General features: G+C 38.9%; 1 protein-coding gene across 2 annotated transcripts in view; it reads right to left on the reverse strand.

Annotated features, from left to right (window-relative positions):
• SLC4A4 (solute carrier family 4 member 4) overlaps positions 1 to 21,863 on the reverse strand; it is a 290,745-nt gene that overhangs the window by 91,841 nt on the left and 177,041 nt on the right. For both annotated transcript variants that reach the window (XM_088020772.1, XM_088020764.1), the window contains 5 exons: positions 21,671 to 21,828; positions 14,786 to 14,873; positions 12,356 to 12,510; positions 11,594 to 11,713; positions 9,056 to 9,230 (listed from right to left, as the gene is read on the reverse strand). In XM_088020772.1, coding sequence (XP_087876898.1) covers positions 9,056 to 9,230; positions 11,594 to 11,713; positions 12,356 to 12,510; positions 14,786 to 14,873; positions 21,671 to 21,828 — 696 coding nt within the window. The remainder of the gene's footprint in view (positions 1 to 9,055; positions 9,231 to 11,593; positions 11,714 to 12,355; positions 12,511 to 14,785; positions 14,874 to 21,670; positions 21,829 to 21,863) is intronic.

Below are 21,863 nucleotides of genomic sequence, written 5' to 3' on the forward strand. Positions count from 1 at the left end.
TCTTTCCTTTGCTGCTTCATCCCCTTCCTCCAGCCTGCCTCTACTATTCCCCTTTTCGTCAGAAGAGGGAAAAGATGGAGAGAGGAAGTTGAATGGAGTGACATGAAAAGAAAAAAATGAAGATTAGTCCTCAGAGGAAATGGGGGGGAAAAAAACCTCTTTAGACCTTCAATATATCCCCGAGCAAATCCCAAATCAACAGATGCCTTAGGGGCCTCACTACGGCCATTGAAAGTTGCTTCTCTTCATTCCCTGTGCTACTAAACACATGGGATTGGCTGTAAAAACAGAATAGTTTCTTTTACTTTACAGCTGTGAAGTCAAAACCCACATCCAAAACAATTTATGAACGTCTTTCTCCTTATATCAGGGTATGAAGTTAAACCAAAGATGGTCCCTGTTTTACAAAACAGTCAAGAAAATGAGCACAAGTCCCATAATAGAAAAATCAAGCATAAAAGAAGTCAGACCATAGGAACAAGATTCTTAAGGAAAAAAAAAAAATTCAACCGTAACTGGTAACACCAGCATTTTAGGTCTTGAAGCCACCTGTGATAAGGGCCCCAGGGCCATCATGCCTGTCCGCACTAATGTCAAAAAAGCACATTCAAAAGATGATGAAACCTTAGAAATTAAAAATGTATGCTGTCAACTTTGACTTTACTGCAATTCAGTATCTTCACAGGACACTCAAGAATGACCCTTCTTGTTTTATGTTCTTTTTATTGAGGAATTCATTATTTAGAAAAATCATCACAACCATTTAGGCAGTGTGGATGGCAGTAACAGGAGAAATGCAGCACAACTGCCTAAGAAAACAAAACATTTTCTATGTCTTTGACAATTTTCAACCAAGTAAAACTTGGAAAAGAAAATATTTTGGTGGCAGTAAATGATAAAGTATTCACTGACTTAACTGTATTATTTCAAGCTTCTAAAAAGAAACTCAACTGTTTCTAACCATAAAAAGAAATTTCAGCCCCTGTTCGTGGTAATTCATACAAACTGTGTAGAATAATAAAATTAAATTTCTCTAGTGGAGTCTAGCCAAGAAGAATGATGCAGCCCAATGCCATTTAGACATGGCCACTGGAAATAGGCAGGCAGACCTGAATTATCTGCAGGAGTTTTGATGGCAGGTCTCCAGCAGAAAGTCAAGCCACATGATTAGAAGTAAAGTGAAGAAATGATGCAAGTCTCTAAATCAAATCTGGGTCACATGACAATTAGCTGGGAAGTTTTTGTTTTGTTTTGTTTTGTTTTAAGAAAAAAATACTGATTCTTTCGCTCCACCTTGAACAATTAAATCACGATCTCTGAAGATCAGGCCTGTGGGATCAGTATTTTTTTTTTAAGTTCCCCACGTGATTCTTATATGGCTCAAATTTGAGGTGCACCCATTCAAAAAACCTCCCTTCCTCTTGCCAAATCAGAACCACCTGCTAGCATTTGTTAAGGTCCAGTGACACAGACCATTCATCTGCACTGGGGAAGAAGACTGGATAGCCAGCCCTCATTTTTTATTTCACCTCTGTAGCTACAGCCTATAAATCAGTGATTTCTGTCCTGACAGATCGCAGCTGTCAAATCCTTATTGCCATCTACTCTGCCTAAAAGTGCTTTATCATCATAAACAGGATTTCTGTTTACACTGCCCGGCAAGAACTGAAGAAAGAGGGAAGACTGAAAGATGAATTAGCTCCCTGCTTGCAGAAAAGTATGAGCCAAAACCTTCACCAAAGAGCCACAATTCCAAGTCCAATAGAAAGGAGGGGAAAGACGGGGAGGCTTTACAATATTTTTTGTTTGTTTGAAGAGCTACGAATACATGCCTAGAGCATCTGAAATGCCCAGACATCAAATTCCAGTATAACCTTACCCAAAAATCAATTCCAGATGGATAAAAAAATTTAAATGAGAACATAAAAGTACTAAGATATGTGGGCAAATATTTTTCTAATCTTGGAGCAGGGAAGCCTCTCTAAATATACAACAAAAATAAAAAACTATAAAAGATTGAAGATTTTTGAATACATAAAAATTAAAATCTGTATAGCAAAAGAAATCATAAATAAGGTGAAAAGACACAGGATAGATCTAGGAAAAATGTATTTGTGATATTTTTTATAAGAAAAGGGAAATTATCCTTATTACACAAGTTCTTATGAGTCAATGAGAAAAAAACCAAGTACCTAAAAGGAAAATATGCCAAGAACACAAATACACACAAGTATAGATAGTCAATAAAAATGCGGAAGGACATTCACCCTCACTAGAAATCAAAGAAATTTGAAATGAGTAAGAATGATCTATCATTCTCAACCCACTGAATGGCAAAAATGAGAATATGGGACAAAATCCAGTTTTTGAAAGAGTGCATATAAGTGGACAGTCTTGTCCATTATTGGTGGAAGTATAAACTGGTATAATCTTTGGGAGTATAATTTAAAACAAATATAAAAAAATAAAATAAGCATACCCTGCAAACATTCTGCTAGGGATTTTATTCTAAGGAGATAATGACAAAGAATGAAAACATAGTTAAGCACCACAGTTTGTTTATAAATGAGAAAATTTGGGAAAATTGAAAGTGTACTAATAGGGGATTATTGGGTAAATTATAGGACATGCATCATCATGTGTATAAATAGATGTAGTCATTAAAAATAATGTTCAAGATCCATACTGAAGTGGAAAAACTTCCATTAAATGCTAGTCATGTTATGAAACAGCAGGTATATGATCTCATTTATATAAAATCTTATACACCAATCTATCTCCTTACACATGCATTGCAAGATATAGAAAAGATGTTCATGAAAATGTTAATAATGGTTATTTCTGAGTGATGAGTTTAAGAGTAAAATTACCTTTTATGTAGTTTTTCTGCATTGTTTGAATTTTCTACAATGCATAATTATATCTTATTAAAAATAAAGGTATTTCAACATAATTTCAAGACAAACACGAAATAGTTTTAGAATGTCACAACATTTGGGATCGCCAGCCTGCCCAAATCACTATCCTTTTCTAATCACCAAGAAAACAGAGTTGACAAAGGTCTTTCAGTTGAAAAAAACAACCAAATATGTTCTGGTAAGTGAAAAATTTGGTTACATTTGACTTAACCTTAATCAAACAGGCTTAATTCAGAATTTGTACATGAAGTGAAGCAAATTACTTTGCTAAGTTCCTTCCTGACAGAAGGAATAGCCAGCATACACACTGGAGGCAAGAAAGTAATGCAGGCCCCTTACTTTGTCACTAATACACATTTATATTTTTTAAAAGATTTTATTTATTTATTTGAGAGAGAGAGAGCATGAGCTGGGGGAGAGGCAGATGGAGAGGGAGCGGCAGACATCCCGCTGAGCAGGGAGCCCAATGCGGGACTCGATCCCAGGACTCCGGGATCATAACCTGAGCTGAAGGCAGACGCCACCCAGACGCCCCAATACACACTTATTTTTGACTACCAAAACAACCCACCTGTATCATTCCAACAGACTATCTCTCCCTAACTTTTTTTAAAACTCTCTTATGTTTCTGGAAGACTATTTCAGGCAGATTAACATATCACCTTACATTTCCACTTCAAGAAAGAAATGCATTTTGGTGCCAAAGTGCAACATTTAGGTAAGTTGAAATTACTATACAGTCCTCACTATAATGAAGCAATTGCTGTTATAAAGTGCACATGATGAACTTCATAAAGAAGTGTCTATCTTAGGGAGGAGTATCATATGTGAAGAAGAAATGATACATTTCCAACCTCAGCAGATTGATTAAATATTCTCAGCACAGCAGTATGTTAAAATAAAGCTTCAAATTTGGAGATGCCAGCTATAAATGTTCCTTATTATGAGACAAATTTCCTTAAAATGTGCTCCGTTAGGCTCCATAAATATCACAAAATTCACAGATTTCTAAAAATCTTACTGTATCCTTTTGCTAAAAGGTTTGTGAAAATAGGATTATATTTACTCTGGGGAAAGAAATTAAAATGACTTTCTTCATTCTAGACTATGCTCAGTCATTCACAATCAACAATGTCGATTTGAGTTAAAAGATTTTTCAGTGTTCCATAAAGCTAGGAACAACTTTTAAAAACACAAAGACTTGCCACAGAGTATCAAAAAGTGTTCCCTGTATGGGTAACTTGCCCATAGACTAAGCTATCCATAAATATTTATTAAATCTATGTTTAACAATTTAATCAGAAGTATCTAAATGAAGAGAACAGTAAGCCTGCTTGGCAACCAAGAATATAAAAACAGTGCAATGAGTCGGCATGCACGGTCACAGAGTTTAGCTGTGGAAAGGACATGCTTCTAGGATGGTGAGGCTGAAAACCCTTTCTTTACTTCATAGCACAGCAAGGGGACCAGAGTATTATTAGAGTGGGGCGTACTGAGAAGGATAACAAAAGTGTTGCACAGGGCGCCTGGGTGGCTCAGTTGGTTAAGCGACTGCCTTCAGCTTGGGTCATGATCCTGGAGTCCCGGGATCGAGTCCCGCATCGGGCTCCCTGCTCAGCAGGGAGTCTGCTTCTCCCTCTGACCCTCTTCCCTCTCGTGCTCTCTATCTCTCATTCTCTCTCTCTCTCAAATAAATAAATAAAATCTTAAAAAAAAAAAAAAAAAGTGTTGCACATTTCCCGGACCTCAGAAAGCATATGCTCTAGTCCTTTGTTTTTGAACGACAGGAACAGGAAATAGGACAAGCCAGGGCTGGGTCCTAGATAAATCTACGGTCAACTCTTGGCAAAGCAGTTCAGTCACCCCAGAGGCCCAAGGAATCCATGGGTACCCCCTCTGAAAGCCTTCGAGTCTTCTCAGGGCAGGCTGATGGCTCCGACGGGTGTGCCAAGTTGGGAAATTTGTGCAGTCATCTATGTGGCCATTACCAATTGATCATACTTGGAGCCATAGTAGCTTCTTCAGCTGTTACATTTTGAACATAGGTTCATAGGAAATGATCCATATGGTTCCCAAGATCTGCTTCTAATGATGTGGGGATAGATACACACACAAGTGCGTATGTAGGAATACTAAACATACATGAACTTTATTATGATTGGTGTTAATACTACATATATATACTTCAGCTCTGTAAGAAATGCCTAAATGTAAATTTCTGTCTTCGAGCAGGCAAGACCTCCTGCACAGAAGCTGGAAGAAGAGTTTGCTTAAACAACAACAGTACAGTGACTCATCCGTGTTTTCACAACATGTTTGTACCAGCACCCATGTCTATTTGTAGCCTGACAATAAAGGCCCTATGTGAACCATCTCTGAGCTGTCTGCCTTTAAAAGCAAGGACACTATTCTCGGTTGACTCATTTGAGCTGCTTATGCTTTTGAGAACAACCCGCTGCCACATTATAAAGGCATGTGATATAATTGACGATTACTTCAGACTATGTCAATGTTCTGCTTAGTCTTGATCTAGTGTTTCAAAAGTCAAATAGACCCAGAGGACTTTACCCCCTAAGTAAGCCCACTACATACTACTACCGGTATCTCTTGGGGACATAGAAAAAGAATGCCTTATCAACACCCTAGACTGTAAATACCATCAGACTAGGGATTCTTATCTATTTTGGTCACTTATCTGTATCCCCAGCACTTAAAATAGTGTCTGCCACACAGCAGACACTCAATAAATATTTGCAAAGGAATAAATCAACCTCTGCCATGGACCTGGGAAATGATCTGGGACTTAGCACCAACTCCACAAAATATTTTGTTGTCCTGATGCCAAGTCAAGATTTCTATTGCTAGAGCATCAAAACTTCCGTATGTTCAAGGACATGCTCTTTCTATACTGAGATGCTTTTCAACATACTAAGTCACCTTACTCTATAGTCCTTAAAATAGATAAAACCAATAGAAATATCAATCTAAGTGATCTACCACCGCAAGAAAATCTAGTACAATGACTACAGGTAAAATGTTTCCTACTGAAATACTGGGATATGTAAAATCACTATAAAACGATTGAGTTGGGTGTGTGTTGTGTGTGCACGCGTGCGCACGCGCACAAACACACTAGCTAAGTTCTAGTTACACAGACTACTTTAGATCTATAAATTCAGTGCTTAGATCTATGCATCCATTCACTAATAGCATTAGTTTGCCCAAAAGAAATAGATAATAGACTTTAGTTCAACAAATACGTATTAACAATCATTAATTTTCTATCCTTGTTTTTCAGTGTTTCTGCCACCCACTGTGACTTCTACAAGTACCAAATTGCAGTACTTGGCCAATACATTTCTTCAAAGAAAAAGACCAGAAGTGAGAGAAAAATATGCCCTTCAATATTTCTAGTCAGACTTAAAACATTGAGTTCACAGTTTCAGTGAAATTATCAAGAGAGGTTACAAAATCTATTAATAAAATAGGCAGAATATGTCTGGCACATATCCTCCTAGGTTTGAATTTGATACATTGAATTAAGTCAACTCCTAGGAGTGACATCCAGGAAATGGTCCTTTTAGCAGACAACCTAGCATCCTGATGTGCTGAAAGCATTTATGTTTCTCCTGAAGTCTGCAGAACTCAGAGAACTGCTTACTCTAGCAGCAAGGCCTTTCCCATGACATTTATCACAGACGGAATACCCATGATTACTACATATGTTACACAACAGAATCCTTTACTTTCCCCAAAACTTGCACATATGGAAATTAATTCACCTAGGACAGATCAACAATAGACTTTAACAGATTTCTTCCTCATCTCAGATGCGTGTTTTAAAGCTAAGTCTTATGAAGCTGAAAAGGGGTTCAATTCAGTTTAAAAAAGGCAATAAACTAACATATAGGAAGTGTCATAATTTCTCTACCTCAATGAAAAGAACATTCATGGAAAGCCACGTGTTAAAAAATTATCTGCACAAGAAAGTCTCCATATATTCTGAAAGACAGAGCTTAGCTTGCCACTGTCTCAAAATCATAGCTTTCTTTCATTTTCCTAACGTGGCTGCCTGTTTTACACTCTTCGTGCTGGCCTCAGGTGCTTCCGCAGTGCTCTCTTCTCCACTTGTTTTCGTGAATGATCTGATTTAGTTATCATTATGCTCTCATTTGGAGGAAGAAAAACTGCCCAATTTGGATATAGATCAGACTTATAAAATTACTACTACTGATACCACTGTTACAGTTTAATTTATTCATTCCTATCTTATGAATGAGGGAAAAAAAGGGGGAAACACCCTATCGGCATACTTCATCTTCATGCCCTACCATGCTTGGTTTCTATTCCCCACACCGCAGGTCTCTCACTGGGAACATAACACACATGTGCTTTCTGGCCAGCACAATGTTATTTTTTAAATGTTAATTAGTTGCCAATATTTAAAAATCACTAGATTTCACATAAGAAAATTTGAGTTTTCAGCCTCTTTTTGAAAATCAGAAAGCGAAATCATCCTGAGCACATATTCACATGGGAACGAGCAAAGCTGAGAGGCCACTGCCCCCTTCCAAATAGGGCATGAGCTCTCAAGGGTCACCACAGTCCCCAGCTATGAGAAAGCCAAGCTAGCCACGTGGAAAAGTCATGGTCAGAGTCCTTTGTCCCCAACTGTTCCAGACATCCCGACCTAGGCACCAGACATGTGACTAAGAAGCCTTCGGGTGACTCTAACCTCAGCTGCCGCCTCACTGCAAATGTATGAGCCCAAAGAGGGAACCACCCCAGACGAGACCATCAGCCAACCCCCGAAACCTGAGAGGAGAATAAAATGGCTTGTTGCAAGCCTCTAAGTTTTGGATCAATGTGCTATGCAATGATAGATAAGGGCGAAAAATAAAAATGCTCTTCACAGACTAAACACAATGGCTTAATTTCTCCCTTTTTACTTGGGTCAAAATAGATGTCATCATATGTGGTCTCCATTATATTTTTGTGTTTTGGCAGAATCTAAAATATGAAGGTACGCAGAGAAGAAAACAAAGGTAGAAGAAAAGCAATCTTTTGGAATCGGGTGTATTTTTTTTTAATAAGCTGGCTGGCAGTACTGATGAATGTCACATAGGTTAATCAGTAATAAGTAGTAAAGCAGAAGGACGGGGTTTGAAAAGGGCTTGAATCTGGTTCTTCTCATTAAGAATACCAGCTTTGGGGCACCTGGGTGGTTCAGATGGTTAAGCAGTTAAGCATCTGACTCTTGGTTTATTAGGCTCAGGTCATGATCTCACGGGTTGCGCGGGGCTCCACTCTGGGCAGGGAGTCTGCCTGAAAATTCTCTGCCCCTCCCCCCATTCATGCTTGCACTCTTTCTCTCTCTCTCTCTCTCTCTCCCCCCCCAATAAATAAACCTTAGAAAAACAAAATACCAGCTTCACTCAACACTCCGTATTCGGCACCTAGCACAATGCTTAGCGGGCATCCAAAATATCTTTTCTACCACAAAAACTTTAGCTGTTACTGATAAAAAAGGATGGCAAATGGCACTTGGAGAGTAACCAACAAACTGTGCTTTATACAAGATAAGTCAAACCCGGGTCTTTACAGCTTAATGACAGGCAGATTCAAGAAGAGGAGAAACAACTCTTAACTTCCATTCCTAAAAGCTGAGTTCTACTGATAGATATGCAAATCCAACCTCAAGCAAATCACTCAATTTTTTGATGACTGTTTGCTCATGTGTAAAATGAAGCTAATCATGTATTCCCAGAAAGAGTGTGTTCATCAAGGTTAACAGAATATGGTCTGCTCACTCACGGTAGTAGAAGATCTAAACCTGGTGCCCTTCACAAAAATTAAAGCAGCTGATACGCTTTTGCCCAAATAGAATTGTATATCTTCATTTCCTTCCCTTCTTCTCCCCACTTGTGACTCAAGCCAGATTTCATCGAGCTATTTTTGTAATTACTAAAATGCTGGAAATATAGCAGCAGGCCAGAAGCAAAGTAAAATGCAGCATCCAGCAAAAGAAAGAAAATCACGCTGAGTAACTGAAAGGCCATCTGCTTCTAGCTGAGCTAGAGGGGTGAGGAAGGCAATCTGGGCTGTACTATTTGTGTCTTCCCCCAAACCAAACCCACCTGCATGTTGTCAGTGGCATCCCCAAGCAGTCCTCCAAAAGTGATAGCATTAGTTACAGTTGCCAGATAAATGAAGAGAATTGCTGAAAGTGCCTGAATATTTAAAGCATCATAAAAATCACTGGCGAAAAATGGTGCTTTCCTCTTTATGTCCTTAATTAGTCCACCACAGAACCTGGGTAGGGAGAAAGCAAACATGTGACAATGTAAAACAAACTGCCATCAAATTAACCAAGAGATAACCTATGAAGCCACAAAGAATTTGTATTCAAAGTGTTTGAATCAACAAGCTCTACTTAAACCACTTCAGGGAAAACCAGAAAACTGTAGAAGAATACATTTTCTTCTATCTGTCTCTGTTGTGGTCACTAAATTGGGTGTCACATTCCTTAAAAAACAGACAGTTGGTTTTTAGACAAGAGTGAATTGTGTAGATGAATTAAAATTTCTCAGTTTGAAGAAAAACATCCAAACATGTGAGCAGAGCATGTAAAGTCCTTTATACGCTAGCCACGGTTTCCTTTCCGGCCCCATTCATCATTCCACAGTGCTTACTGAGCACCTGCAATATGCCCAGCCCTACTCCAGGTGCTGGAGACACACCAGTGAGCAATACATGCACAAATACCTGCCCTCGGGGGTTTCGCCTTCTAGATGGGGGACAGACAATATAAGTCAAATTCAGGCTCCTAAAAATCAGGGAAAAAATTAAGTGGGAAAGAAGGTTATGAAGTGCTAGAGAAGGAATGGTTGAAATACTGGAGTGGCCAGAATGGACCTCCCAAGCAGGTGACTTTGGGATAAGGTCCCGGAGGAATGAAGGGAGGAAGCCAGGCCAGTATGTGGCGGAAGAGCATTGCAAGCTCGGCCCCATTCCACACATTAGTAGGTCAGCTGGCCTTATTTGTGCAGCAGTCAACCTACCCTCCCAACCAAACCTCACATCTCAGCCTTCCCCACCCCCTTCCTGCTGCCTAGGAGGCCAGCCCTCAGAGCTCAGCAGCTCTCTGAAGTCCTGACCCTCCACTCAGAGTTCAGATTTCCACCGCGGGCTATCATACTTTATCAGGATTGGGGGGAGGGAGGGGCTTGCTGGCCCTCTCCGCACTCAGCGGCCAGGCTGCAGTTTTCTTGGTAGGCACAGGGCTGAGCCTGGTACTCGGCACGCTGCACACACTCAGTGCATTTAGGAAGAAGTGAAATATACAAGCATGAAATTCCAGTCTGATTAAATAAAGGAGTTGAATTTTTAAAGACATAATATAATTCTATATGCTTGCATACCAATGAGATTATTTGCCAAAAAAACATGCAAGGTATTAATCCTATCATAATTACCATTATTTAAGATTATCAAAACTGACCTTCCTAGTGACCTACACTTTGTAAAGGCAGATTTAAAGTTAACAACAAATAAAGCAAGGAATTCAGAAATCCCTATTTCCTCTATTAAAATGTTTCATATCTTGGAAAAATAATAAGTAAAGGAGTTGAATCCCAGAACTCGTATCTATAGAAAAGGAAAAGGATATTCCTAGTAAAAATAGTTTGTAAAGAACTATTCAGAAAAAAATAAAGGGAGAGAACATCTTACATTCTCTATTCTTTAAGAAAAAAAGGGGAGGGAAATCATTGTCCCCTCAATTTCAGAGAGAAACCCAAGTGGTCATCAGAGGGACAAAATCATTTTATTCAGATTCAATCGCATATTAAAAAGACATACTTTTGTGTTTTCATAAAACCGTCAATGTCCTTAAAAAGTCCTATCTTTGTAAAACGAGTATCCTACTTAAAATTTTACTTAATCCAAAAGAAAATGGAGAATCTAACAGTGGAAAGAAAAGGAAGACTTATCATCAAAGGAGACTGACAAAAGCAATCTGGGAAACCTGAATGCTCAACAGCAGGCTAGGGAGACCATGACCTGTGAGTACCTCATTTCTGTAACATATTCCCCACTTGTAAGTAAATGTACAGGGAAGGGATGGGATCCCAAAAGCCAAATGATGAAGACAGGCACATGGCTGTCTTCCTGCCTCTCACTCACACCCACCCGCAGGCCCTCTGATCTTTTAACACCTCCTCCCTCACTTCATGGCCTGGATGCCAACCCAACACATACCACAGGCTCTCTGCAGTGTCCTCTACCCGCCCCCCATCTGCTGCGTCTGTCTCCACCTCCTTCAGGACTTTCCTCACTGGCTGCAATTCTCTGTAACGCCTTCTCTGACCACCTTATTTAAATTGGAATACTTTTCTCCCATCGCCAAACTCCCTACTTCTTCTGCTTTAGTTTTCCCCAGAAAACCATCACCACGTTTTTTGTTTTTTCATCTTCTCAGTGTTTGTCTCCCACCCCTGAAAAGGAAGACCCAAAAGGACATGGGGGTTTTGTTTAATTTTGTTGCGTCTCCAGTGCCTGTGACTAATCAATATAAATATCTATTGGCCAGCAAATCAAATGCAGATAGGAAGATGAAGGGAAATTAAGATCTCAAGAGATCCTCGTCATGAATGTCAAAAGAATCCGTCAGTTACCGCCCAGTTCGCTGCAGTTCTTCACAGTCCGCATGTCCTCCCCCTCCTCCTCCATGGCCTCCATCATGGGGTGTGTCCCCATTCATCTGCACATTCTCTCCACCTGAGTACATGTTCTTTCTAAGCAAGACAACAGAGCCCAAGAGAATATTAGTTTATTTTATTCATCTGCTTCTTAGCTGTGTCATGCACTAGACTAATGAAGAGATGGACTGAAAACCCTTTGGGAGAAAGCTCATTATATCCTTCTGCCACCCTGACAGGCAACTCTTAAAGTGTTATATTTAGAGGGAAGACAAATGACTGATAAATAAAAAGCTGAATGAGTTGTATACGATACAAGAGGGGAAACTGTTTCACCTGGAAAATAACAGATTTCCAGAAAATGGCTGCTCCAAAATTATCCCACCCAATTTCTTAACCTCTTAAATCTATAGGGACTCATCTTGAGGAAACCGATCTTTCTACATGTACAGGAAGTCCCCAACACATCCTCCAAAAATCTCTACAATGTATTCCAATATCATAACCTGAGATCTCTAATTTACAATCACTGAAGAAGATAACAACATACAACATTCATTTTACAGTGTCGACGAAATGTCAAACCAAAGCACCGATGGGAGTCCTTTGAGAGAATAATACATCAAGTTAAATGGGAACCTGAAAACACAGTATTAGGACAGTCACCTGACCCCATTTCCTTTTCTGAACACAACCTCCTCCTCAAGGATGAAAACTCCCAATTGCCTGATAATTTACCTTTTGTCAGATGATGGAAGACTCTTGGGAGGCTCTATCCTGATTGCTGGATCCCATTCCCCAGGTGGAAGGACAATGACTTCATCTAGGAACTCGTCAATGCCAGCAATCAGGTCGTGCCTGTCTTTTGCTTTATAAGCAATGTCATGGAACACCTAAAGGATAGTAAGAGATGTGCTGATTGACAAGAGAACCTTCTACATGCTTCTACATGCCTCTACATGCCTCAGATGCCTCACAGCATGCCGAGCCTGAGAAAGGCAATCTATAATCCACTTTAATATTTAATATATATTCGATATAATCATATTTTCATACTTCCTATCAGCTTGTCCCAAACTATTTTGGTATTCTGATTTTGAACCCAAAGAATATAAGTAGAGGCATGAGAAAACAGCTGTGTTTCTTTTATATGTTTTTTATTTTTATCAATACGGCAACACAACATTGCCTTTCATCTCCCACTGGTATGTACCATTACTGCTATAGTTGCTGTGGAAGCCAGATGAAAATGGTTTGGAGAAATATACAAAAGAGTCATTCTCTGAAATAGAAACGACTGGGACAAACCATTGCTGGTAATTCAAAAAGGAAAATTTCAAGCTGAGTGTGAAGATCAGGTTAAGACCCAAACACTGCAACTCTTAAACACACAAATAATGTTAGCTATTAAATGAAGAAAAATCAAGTTATACTGTTAACCCGTAAAACAAAGGAATTTAAGCAGGTGACATCTGTCTAACCTTTTAGCAAGGCAATAACTAAGTCATCCAAGGCAGCAAATGCTTCGTGTCTTTTTTACAGATATCCAAAGAAGGAGCTTCCAGAATGCACGTAATCCTCTTTGTCAGTCATTCCACTCTTCTAACCTAGCTGATGATCTGAAAGTCCTTTACACCTTTTCATACCTCGTAAGTCAAATTCTTTAGTCACCAGGAGAAAAGATGGCCCCTGTTTAACATCCTTAGCTATTCTTAAGGATTGCTACTAAATCTCTTCTCTTCAAACAAGAATTTTTAAAAGCTGTCAAACAAATAACATGTCATGGTCTGGAGGGTTGTGAGGTTGAGGGCAGGGCAGTCCAAAGTGCCAGCACCTTGTCTGCAGCGGGCACAGCAACTACGGAGGCTGGAGTCAGAGGGTCACTCGTCCAGCCTGCCCTTCAGATAAGGATTGACAGTTCTGGCCAATGAGATAAAAGAAAAAAGCTGTCTGGAAACCTTTAGAATACCTGTTAAAAGAGACAGATACAGCTAACATTCCCACCCCCTTCTTCCTGCCTCAAATACAGAAGAGATGGCTGGAGCTGACGGCAGTAGCCATCTTAAGACCACAAAACAAGAGCTGTGGCTCTTGATTTATCATGAAGCAGTTACATTAAACCAACTCTAGCAACTGCCTACCTCCAAATTTCCTGGTATGTGAGCAAAAGAATAAACCCCAAATAGTTTAAACCACTATAAATCAGATTTTTCTGTCACGTAGAGCCTAGAGCATTTCTAATTGCTACATCTTAAGAGGAAGGAGTTTTTTTTAAGAAAATATAAACATACAAAAATAAACAAAAGAGCCCCCTGAGAGGCTTAGTTGCCTCAAGGGGGGAAACCAGCATAGCTACACATCAGTGCTCTCGGTCTCACATTAAAGTAACCATCTCAGTAATCACCAAGTAGAACTTCCATAACTAAATGCCCTATTCTCCACTTAACACATGGAGAAGCTAACAAATCAAGTAATAAAGCAAAAGTAAAACGTTTGGGAAAAGAATAAGCTAAAAAGCCACAGAGGCAGAAATCAGTGATCCCATAGCCTAATTGTATTTCTTCCTACTGAGACTAGGGTTTAGGGTTTCATCATATCTAAAATGTGTGAAACAACAGTCAGCTGTTTTGAGAGTAAGGTTATAATTCCAAAGCACTAGATACTCTGCAGTAACGGTTGCTAATGCATTTTAGTGTGCGTATAATCCCTTCCCACAAGATAAGAAGACCATAAAAACAGGTACTTTCTGATACCTAAGGAAAAATGCATGATCTGTTTTATTATGCATTACTTTATAGAACCCATTATTTCTGAAACAATATGATATATGGACACCTGAACTCCCAGAATGACTATATTAAACATTTTAAGAGATAAAGCTTAAGTTAATACAGTGATTTGAACATTTTAAAGAATATTTCACATATATCAGTTTTAAGAATTGCAAATGCTTAGAAAAAGAAAGGAACCTATATCTTATTCCAACGTAAAATTTGGTTTTTTTGAAAACTGTTTAGATATCAGCTCATCTGCCATGAATGACTGTGACTCATGTCATAAAGGCTGATAACCATATAATTCTAACTGAATAAATCATGACAGCCAATTCACAGTATGAAAACTATACAAGTGGGACGGTCACAGATCACCATGTTCCAGATCGCCTACCTCGTCAGACATCAAGGTGGCAATGGCTCTGCCAATCTCATGGTAGGACTTGGCTTTTCCCTTAGGACCTAAGAGAATGAACAAGAACCTAATGGAAGAGGAAAGAAGCAAAAGCTATAAAACACATTTCATCAAAGTTAATATACATAAAACTGAGACACGTTTATCCTAGTTGATAAAAAGCGTAGGTCTAGAATACATCTTTAAAACAAAGGCAATACTCTTGGTAATATGAAAGATACTCTTTCACACTATTGTGAAACACAAATTGTTATTTCTTTGGAGGCAAGGAAGAATTTCACATGGAAACCCTGAGAAGTTTCCCACTGAGCAGGAGAACTTCACTTTGGGAGTCATTCAATCTCCTTTTCTAAACTTTCTTCTCTCTCCATTTCTACTGACTTTCAGAATTTTGGAGAAAACCCATTAAACACAATAACCAGAAAGACTCAGTACATCTTCAGATTTCTCTGACTTTTCCTTACTCAATATGACCAGTGACAAATGATCCTCTCCATACTCTTAAGAAATATTTCTGCTCAGAAGTGACTGGAAGTCAGCAAAAACCAAGTCCTCTACAAGTAAGCCACATGCTGACAGCCAAAGTAAAGGAAAAGAAATATGAGAGAAATTCAAAATAAAGCATCATTCACAGATAGTTACAACTCATTTGTGGGTGTCCTCATTTTCCTTTCCAAACTTGTTTTCTTGATAATGCACACTCATTGCTCTACAGTAAGTAGGTCCTCAATAATGAGCTTATCCCCACTTAGGTTTGTGTCTCGACTAGGGAGGAAGAAACCCAGTAAGTAAGTGACAAAGAAATAATATATAAAAGGCAACTCTGGATACACCTCTGCCTTGCTTATGATCATGTCTTACCTAACATGAAGATAATAAGGGCAATAAAAATGATCACATCACGTTTGCTCAGCTTTTTAAAGCTTGCAAAACATTTCACACTACATATACCCTTTTGCAATAAGGACAGGCATCCTATTCCCGTTTAATGGTGAGGATATCGAGGCTCAAGGAGGTCAGTGGATGAGCCAAAGATCGTGCCTAGTAAATAAGAGAGAGTAGATATAGGCCTTCTCACCTCCCGTTCTTTTCAGCCCACAATTCTGCCTAATATTGCCTGCCCAACCTATGACTTCCACAGGTCAACTCTGGCAAAAGATGTTGTGGATACTTATTTGGGGACAAGAAATCTTAGATAAAATTTTATGGGACCAGGGATACTATGGGACTTGCTTAATAAAATTTTGTTTTTTACTTATTTATTTATATACCTCACTTTATTTTTTTTAAAGATTTATTTATTTGAGAGAGAGAGAGAGAGAATGAGAGAGAGAGAGAGAGCATAAGCCAGAAGAGAGGCAGAGGGAGAGAAGCAGGCTCCCCGCTGAGCAGGGACCCTGCTGCAGGGCTCAATCCCAGGACCCTGGGATCATGACCTGAGCTGAAGGCTGACACTTAACTGCTTAACCGACTGAGCCACCAAGGCACCCCTAAATACCTCACTTTAAATAAAAATGGGTTGACAGCAAGTACTCTTCAAAGAGTTAGGGTTTGTTCTAAAAAGCCCCTGAATAAATAATTTCTTTTCTTCATTATAAAATTCAATCCAAAGGGAAAAGGGGGAAAAAAACAGAAATTAAGAATGTAAGAAGGTATGTCAAAGTCTGAATGCTTTGATTTTATACCAAAATAACCACAAAACCGTTCAATACTTATTTGCTTAGAAACCAGTTCCGGCATGAGGCGGCACACTCACTTTCAAGTGTTATCACGGTAGATGAAAAAGCAAAAGCAATCGGCAGGCATGAAAGTCTGTCCAAGTATGAAGGAAGTCATTATTAAAACCGGATTTTAGTTCTTCTAGTACGGAAGTTCAGTTGATACTAGAACTTTTCTTTGTTTGAAGCTGGACCTAAATTATATACCACTACATATAGTATTATAAAGCGCTTCCTTATGACAGTAAAATGTACTTTACTAAAGGGACAGATCACTGATTTGAGTGCAACATATGCAAAAAATATTTAACCACTAAAGCAAAATATAAATCCAATTAAGGAACACCTACAGTACTGGTCACATTCCCCAGTCCCATTTGCCTGTCTAGCAATGGTCTCCTGTCAGGCAGGGCAGTAAGAACATAGTTTTAGCCAAAGGGGGCAGATGCAGGGCAGCAAGAGAAGATATCCAACGCCTGGATCCTTTACTTGACACATTTTTAAATAATGGGTTTCCTTTACCCACCATTTTTTGTTATTTTAATGTGTCTAAACATTAGTTTTTCAGTAAGACATAATATCTAAGATCTTTCCATAACCACTCTGTACCTCTTCCTACTTTGCCCTAGCATCTCCATCATGATGACAGTTTACAAATACACATTATGGAAATATACGTTTATCAACTGACACATGAATTAATTATCAGGTTGGCTATATGGCAACAAAGCTAAAATACCATCTTGTTAGAAAGTGAGACAAATACTCTCAGTTATTAGAGTCCTCAAATATAAACTTTGGCAGATGATGGGTAACTATCCCAAGAGCTGAGAGAGTAATGGAGCCTCTAACTTCAGCCCTATGAGATGAGAGCATAGATTTCCTATAAATATTTACTCCGGTCTCTGCTAAACAGTACCAAAGACTGAATGGAAGTAGCAGACCAATAGTGACTATAATATATATTATAGCAATAAACCTAATATAGGAGAATGATATTGTTTCAGTAACTTAAATATAAAGGTACACTGTCTCTTTCCTGGATAATGTAATTTTTCCTTTAAAAAGACATGTATATATTATATGTAATATATAAATATTTATTAATCCATATATTTATTTATTCTTTAATGGAGAATCACCAAGTGCCCAACAGAAATAAAATGTTACATATCAGCAAAATTTTTCCATTACTCCAGTCAGGAACCATTCAATAAATTCAACCTTTTAAAAGGATACAGAGAAGAAATCTAGCCACCTATAGGTAGCAGGAAACATCACCTCAGGTGAAGAATTTCATCTGTAGGAACAGAAACCCTTAAGAAGCCCCTAATTTGGATTGCACTGTTGAAATGGCGATGAGAGATCTGGAAAACTAGCAACACAGAACAACTCATCAAGTTGAAGTTCCCTCTGCCTGAAACATGTTTTTTCCCCTTTAACCCTCAAAGAGGCAAAAGCTGTTACAACTTTTATGATAGAAGTACATCTTGCCAAACTCAGCTTTTATAACATACTGAAAACTCCTTTCATGACCCAAGCTGTTTTTCGTCAATGGACAGATGTTATTTTTAACCAGAAGCTTTTTTCTTTATTAACAAATTAGAGTAAACATCACATTTGTGTGGCTGGAAGGGCACAGCCCATGTTGACAGCTGGGGAAAAGAAATTAATTTATGTTACTGAGTTCTTTTTATTCACTCATAACTAGAAATAAAGTCATAGTTAAGAATTTTTAATAGTGCTAGTTGTTTCAAGAATCTTCATGAGGCTCCTCTACTCTTGTGAGCTTTTTCACATACCTAATTATGCCCAGGGAGGATGCCTTTAGCATTCTCCATAACAAAAATAAGTGCCAGATGATCTCTGTCCGGAACCAATGGACTATATACTCACATTCACAAAATAATTATAGGCAGAAACAGAGTATAATATCAGAAAAAGAGCCGGCCTTCCTAAACCACTCAATCTTTTCAGAAAGGATGTGCACCCCCCTCCTTTCTGATATATCACAGCTATTTCTAGAATAAACTCAGCATGTACCAATCCTTTACTCCCTGCTCTCAAAACAGCAGTGAATCAAATAAGCCATTATTCATATTTAGCGGCTTTGGAAATGATGGCTAAACTGTAGCTTCCACAATAGATGCATGAGGACCACAAACCCACCATAACCAACCACATTACATGTGATAAATAGCAGCTAGCAACTGAATTGTTGGACAAGACAGAACTGAAGTCGCAGGACCTCCAACCCAATCCCTCTAATAAGATTTTCTATGGTTTTGATAATTAAGCACAAACTGCTTCTCTCAGGCAAATCATCATTTATCACATAAAATACATATTAACTTACAGTGATATGAAAAGGGTAAACAGCCTAATTTTTTAGAGGACCAGAACTGACTGAATAATATTTGCCTTAAATGTGAAAATCAAGATCAGAAAAGAACAAACTGATCAGGGGCTTTTATTTTTCTTCATGGGAAAACCCTCAAGTACTTTGTTCTAATCCATTCTACATAGCTCCTTAGATTCCCCACAAAAGCCTGGCTTCAGAGTCAGAAATCTGCAGTTCTATATCTAGCACTGAGAGTGAATCTTCCCTTTGCCTCCAACTCTCAACTGTGAAATGGGAATAATAGTAATTATCCCCTACATTGCTAATAAATACGTGTGTGTGGCAGCCTCCGTGGACAGACAGAAGATGACAGCAAGCCAAGTGTCTGCAAGATTCTGGGAAATCATAACCATATCCTACCACGTCACCAAATATCAAAGAACAGTTGTTTGCCTTCACATGGATGGCAAGAAGGGCCCCTAAGCAGATAACGTCCACCCACCTGGCACCCGTCCAGGTGCAAGCATAAGGCTCAAGTACATTCAGCCAATAGCAGGGTAACTAGAGAACTATGTGGACACTACACACACAGAGCTGCTAGATCCATGCTTCTTAACAGGTGCATGGCAGTAATATTGCTTATTACAAATAGTAGTAATAACAATCATAAACATAAGAGCATAACTTTCTTCCCCCTTCTTAAGGAAAAATGACAAATGACCATTACCAAATGACCACAAAACCAGACTTTTCAGGTCTCCCCACAGTAGGACAGGGTAGAGCGTTAAAGCACAACACTGAGTACAGAGGCAGTCCTTCACAATGACTACCACATTCCTTGTGGGATTTCCTTGATTGGATTTCTCAGGATGCAGCCATTGTAAATGGCCCCACATTACTCATACACAAAAAGGCTAATGAGACTCCCTACTCAGTGATTATAGCATGCCCTGGTTCAGAGGACAGCAAATGGATAAAACTGTTTCCTGGAAAAATGTTAACATGCTTGGATATATTGTTCAGATTATTGCCCTGAAATGGTTTTATGACATTACTGAATTACATTCCCTTGAATTGCCGAGCTCCTTTTGTTCATTCAAATGATGCTGTATATCACCTCTAGACTAGAAACACTCTCCTGTACAGAAGAAAAAAATGAGCCAGACAGGAGCAGACGATAAAGGGATACACAAATGGTCATGATTTGCTGCTCAATAAACTCGTGTTATTATTAAATAAAAAGCCCTTTAAAATTTTTTTACTTGTAGCTTCTAGAGAAAAACAGTAAGAAAGTTGAAAATGCAAGAGCAACTTAACACTTCATGGTATGTTTTTTTTCTTTCAAGCCCCAGTAAAATTAGTCCAAAGAGACATAAACAAAACCATAGGGGCACAAGAGCTGGACATCAGCCATGATCTGAGTCAGCTAGCTGTTCGCCAGGTGATGGCTCAGATAGAACTGCAAGGCTCTGCTGGAATGTTTTCAAGGGAACAACCAAGTTATAGAAAACAGGCGTTGTGATAATCCCATTAATTGAATATGCTATGATCATTTCCTTTGATCATTTGTCCACTGACTGCCTACTAACGACCAATATTATTCCCCCTTTAAGTGTCTAAGAAATATAAAAATAAGGAGAAAATATCCGTATGATTAAGAAAAAATAGCCTGAATCTATGAATCAGGAGGCCATAAGGAAATGTTCTCCTTTTCCCCCTAACCTGGGAGCCCCTTGTCTCAGTGTAGGATGCTGAAACCATTTGAGATCCCTGTGGAGTTACAGCCCTTCCTGCTCACCTGAGGAAACCTAAAAGAGGCGGAAGTCACTTGTCCTTGCCCAGGACCCACAAAAAAAGCACCCGCCCCCGAAAAGTTCCTCTTCACATAATTTTATGATGTCAACTCGAATTTTATGATGTCAACTCGAAGATTACAAAGTGCTCTTTAAACTCTTCTTCAGCACAAGCTGAGGTGAGGCATTACCTTCTGTTTACCTATGGCACTCTGTAAGTCTAGCTTCTAACTCTCTGAGCTCAGCTGCAAGGTAGATCAATTGGAGGCCTCGTAACGTGCTGTGCAGGCAGTAAGGACGTGATCCTAAGAACTGTAATGTGCTTCCTTTTAGAATAAGAACTTATGTGCTACAACACATAACTGTAAAAGTGTGCAAATTTAAGCGTGCAGATTAATGATTTTTCTATGTGTGTGTGTATATGTGCACAGAATCACATATATACATACGTGTATGTGTATATATATATGTACCTAGTGCCAATTTTCCGATAAAACGTAGAGCAACCGAAAGCAACTCTGACCGCTGAAACATTTACCATCTGTATGACGTTGGACAAGTTACTTAAATTCTCAGACTCAGTTTCTTCATCTGTAAAATCCATATACCTATAGTTTAGAATTTAAAAATATTATTTTAAGAGGGGCACCTGGCTAGCTCAGTCAGAAGGGCATGCGACTCTTGATCTCAGGGTTGTGGGTTCAAGCTCCATGTTGGGTGCAGAGATTACTTAAAATAAATAAACTTTAAAAATATATATATTATTGTGAGAATTAAATCAACTAATCCCTAAGAATAAACTAGTACATGGCCCAATTAATTATTATAATTGTTATTCTTACTACTATACAAGTGCCAAGTAATTTCATAGCATGAAAGACAGGCTAAATCATTACTTCAGATTAAACCTTTCCAATATGCTTGCCTGGATGTATCCTCATTCTACTGATTATCTAGCCAAGACCACTCTAGAAGCACACTGTAGACCCCATCAGGTCAGGGAGAAGCTTACCTTGTGGGCACAGGGACCTCAGTCAGGGCACCCAGCATGACCGCCTGCTGGAGCCGAACAAAGGCAATGAAAGGAGTATCCAAGAAGTCAACCTCCCCAACAAGCACGTTGGAGGCTTCTGCATCACGTGGCAGTTTTTTCATGAACTTATTCTTCAGCTGCATGGGAAAAGCCAAGAATACACAACTTATTT

This window comes from Eumetopias jubatus, unplaced genomic scaffold (genome assembly GCF_037043125.1).
Source record: "Eumetopias jubatus isolate StellerSeaLion01/CBP00866 unplaced genomic scaffold, mEumJub1_p1.0 scaffold_2, whole genome shotgun sequence".
NCBI lineage: Eukaryota > Metazoa > Chordata > Mammalia > Carnivora > Otariidae > Eumetopias > Eumetopias jubatus.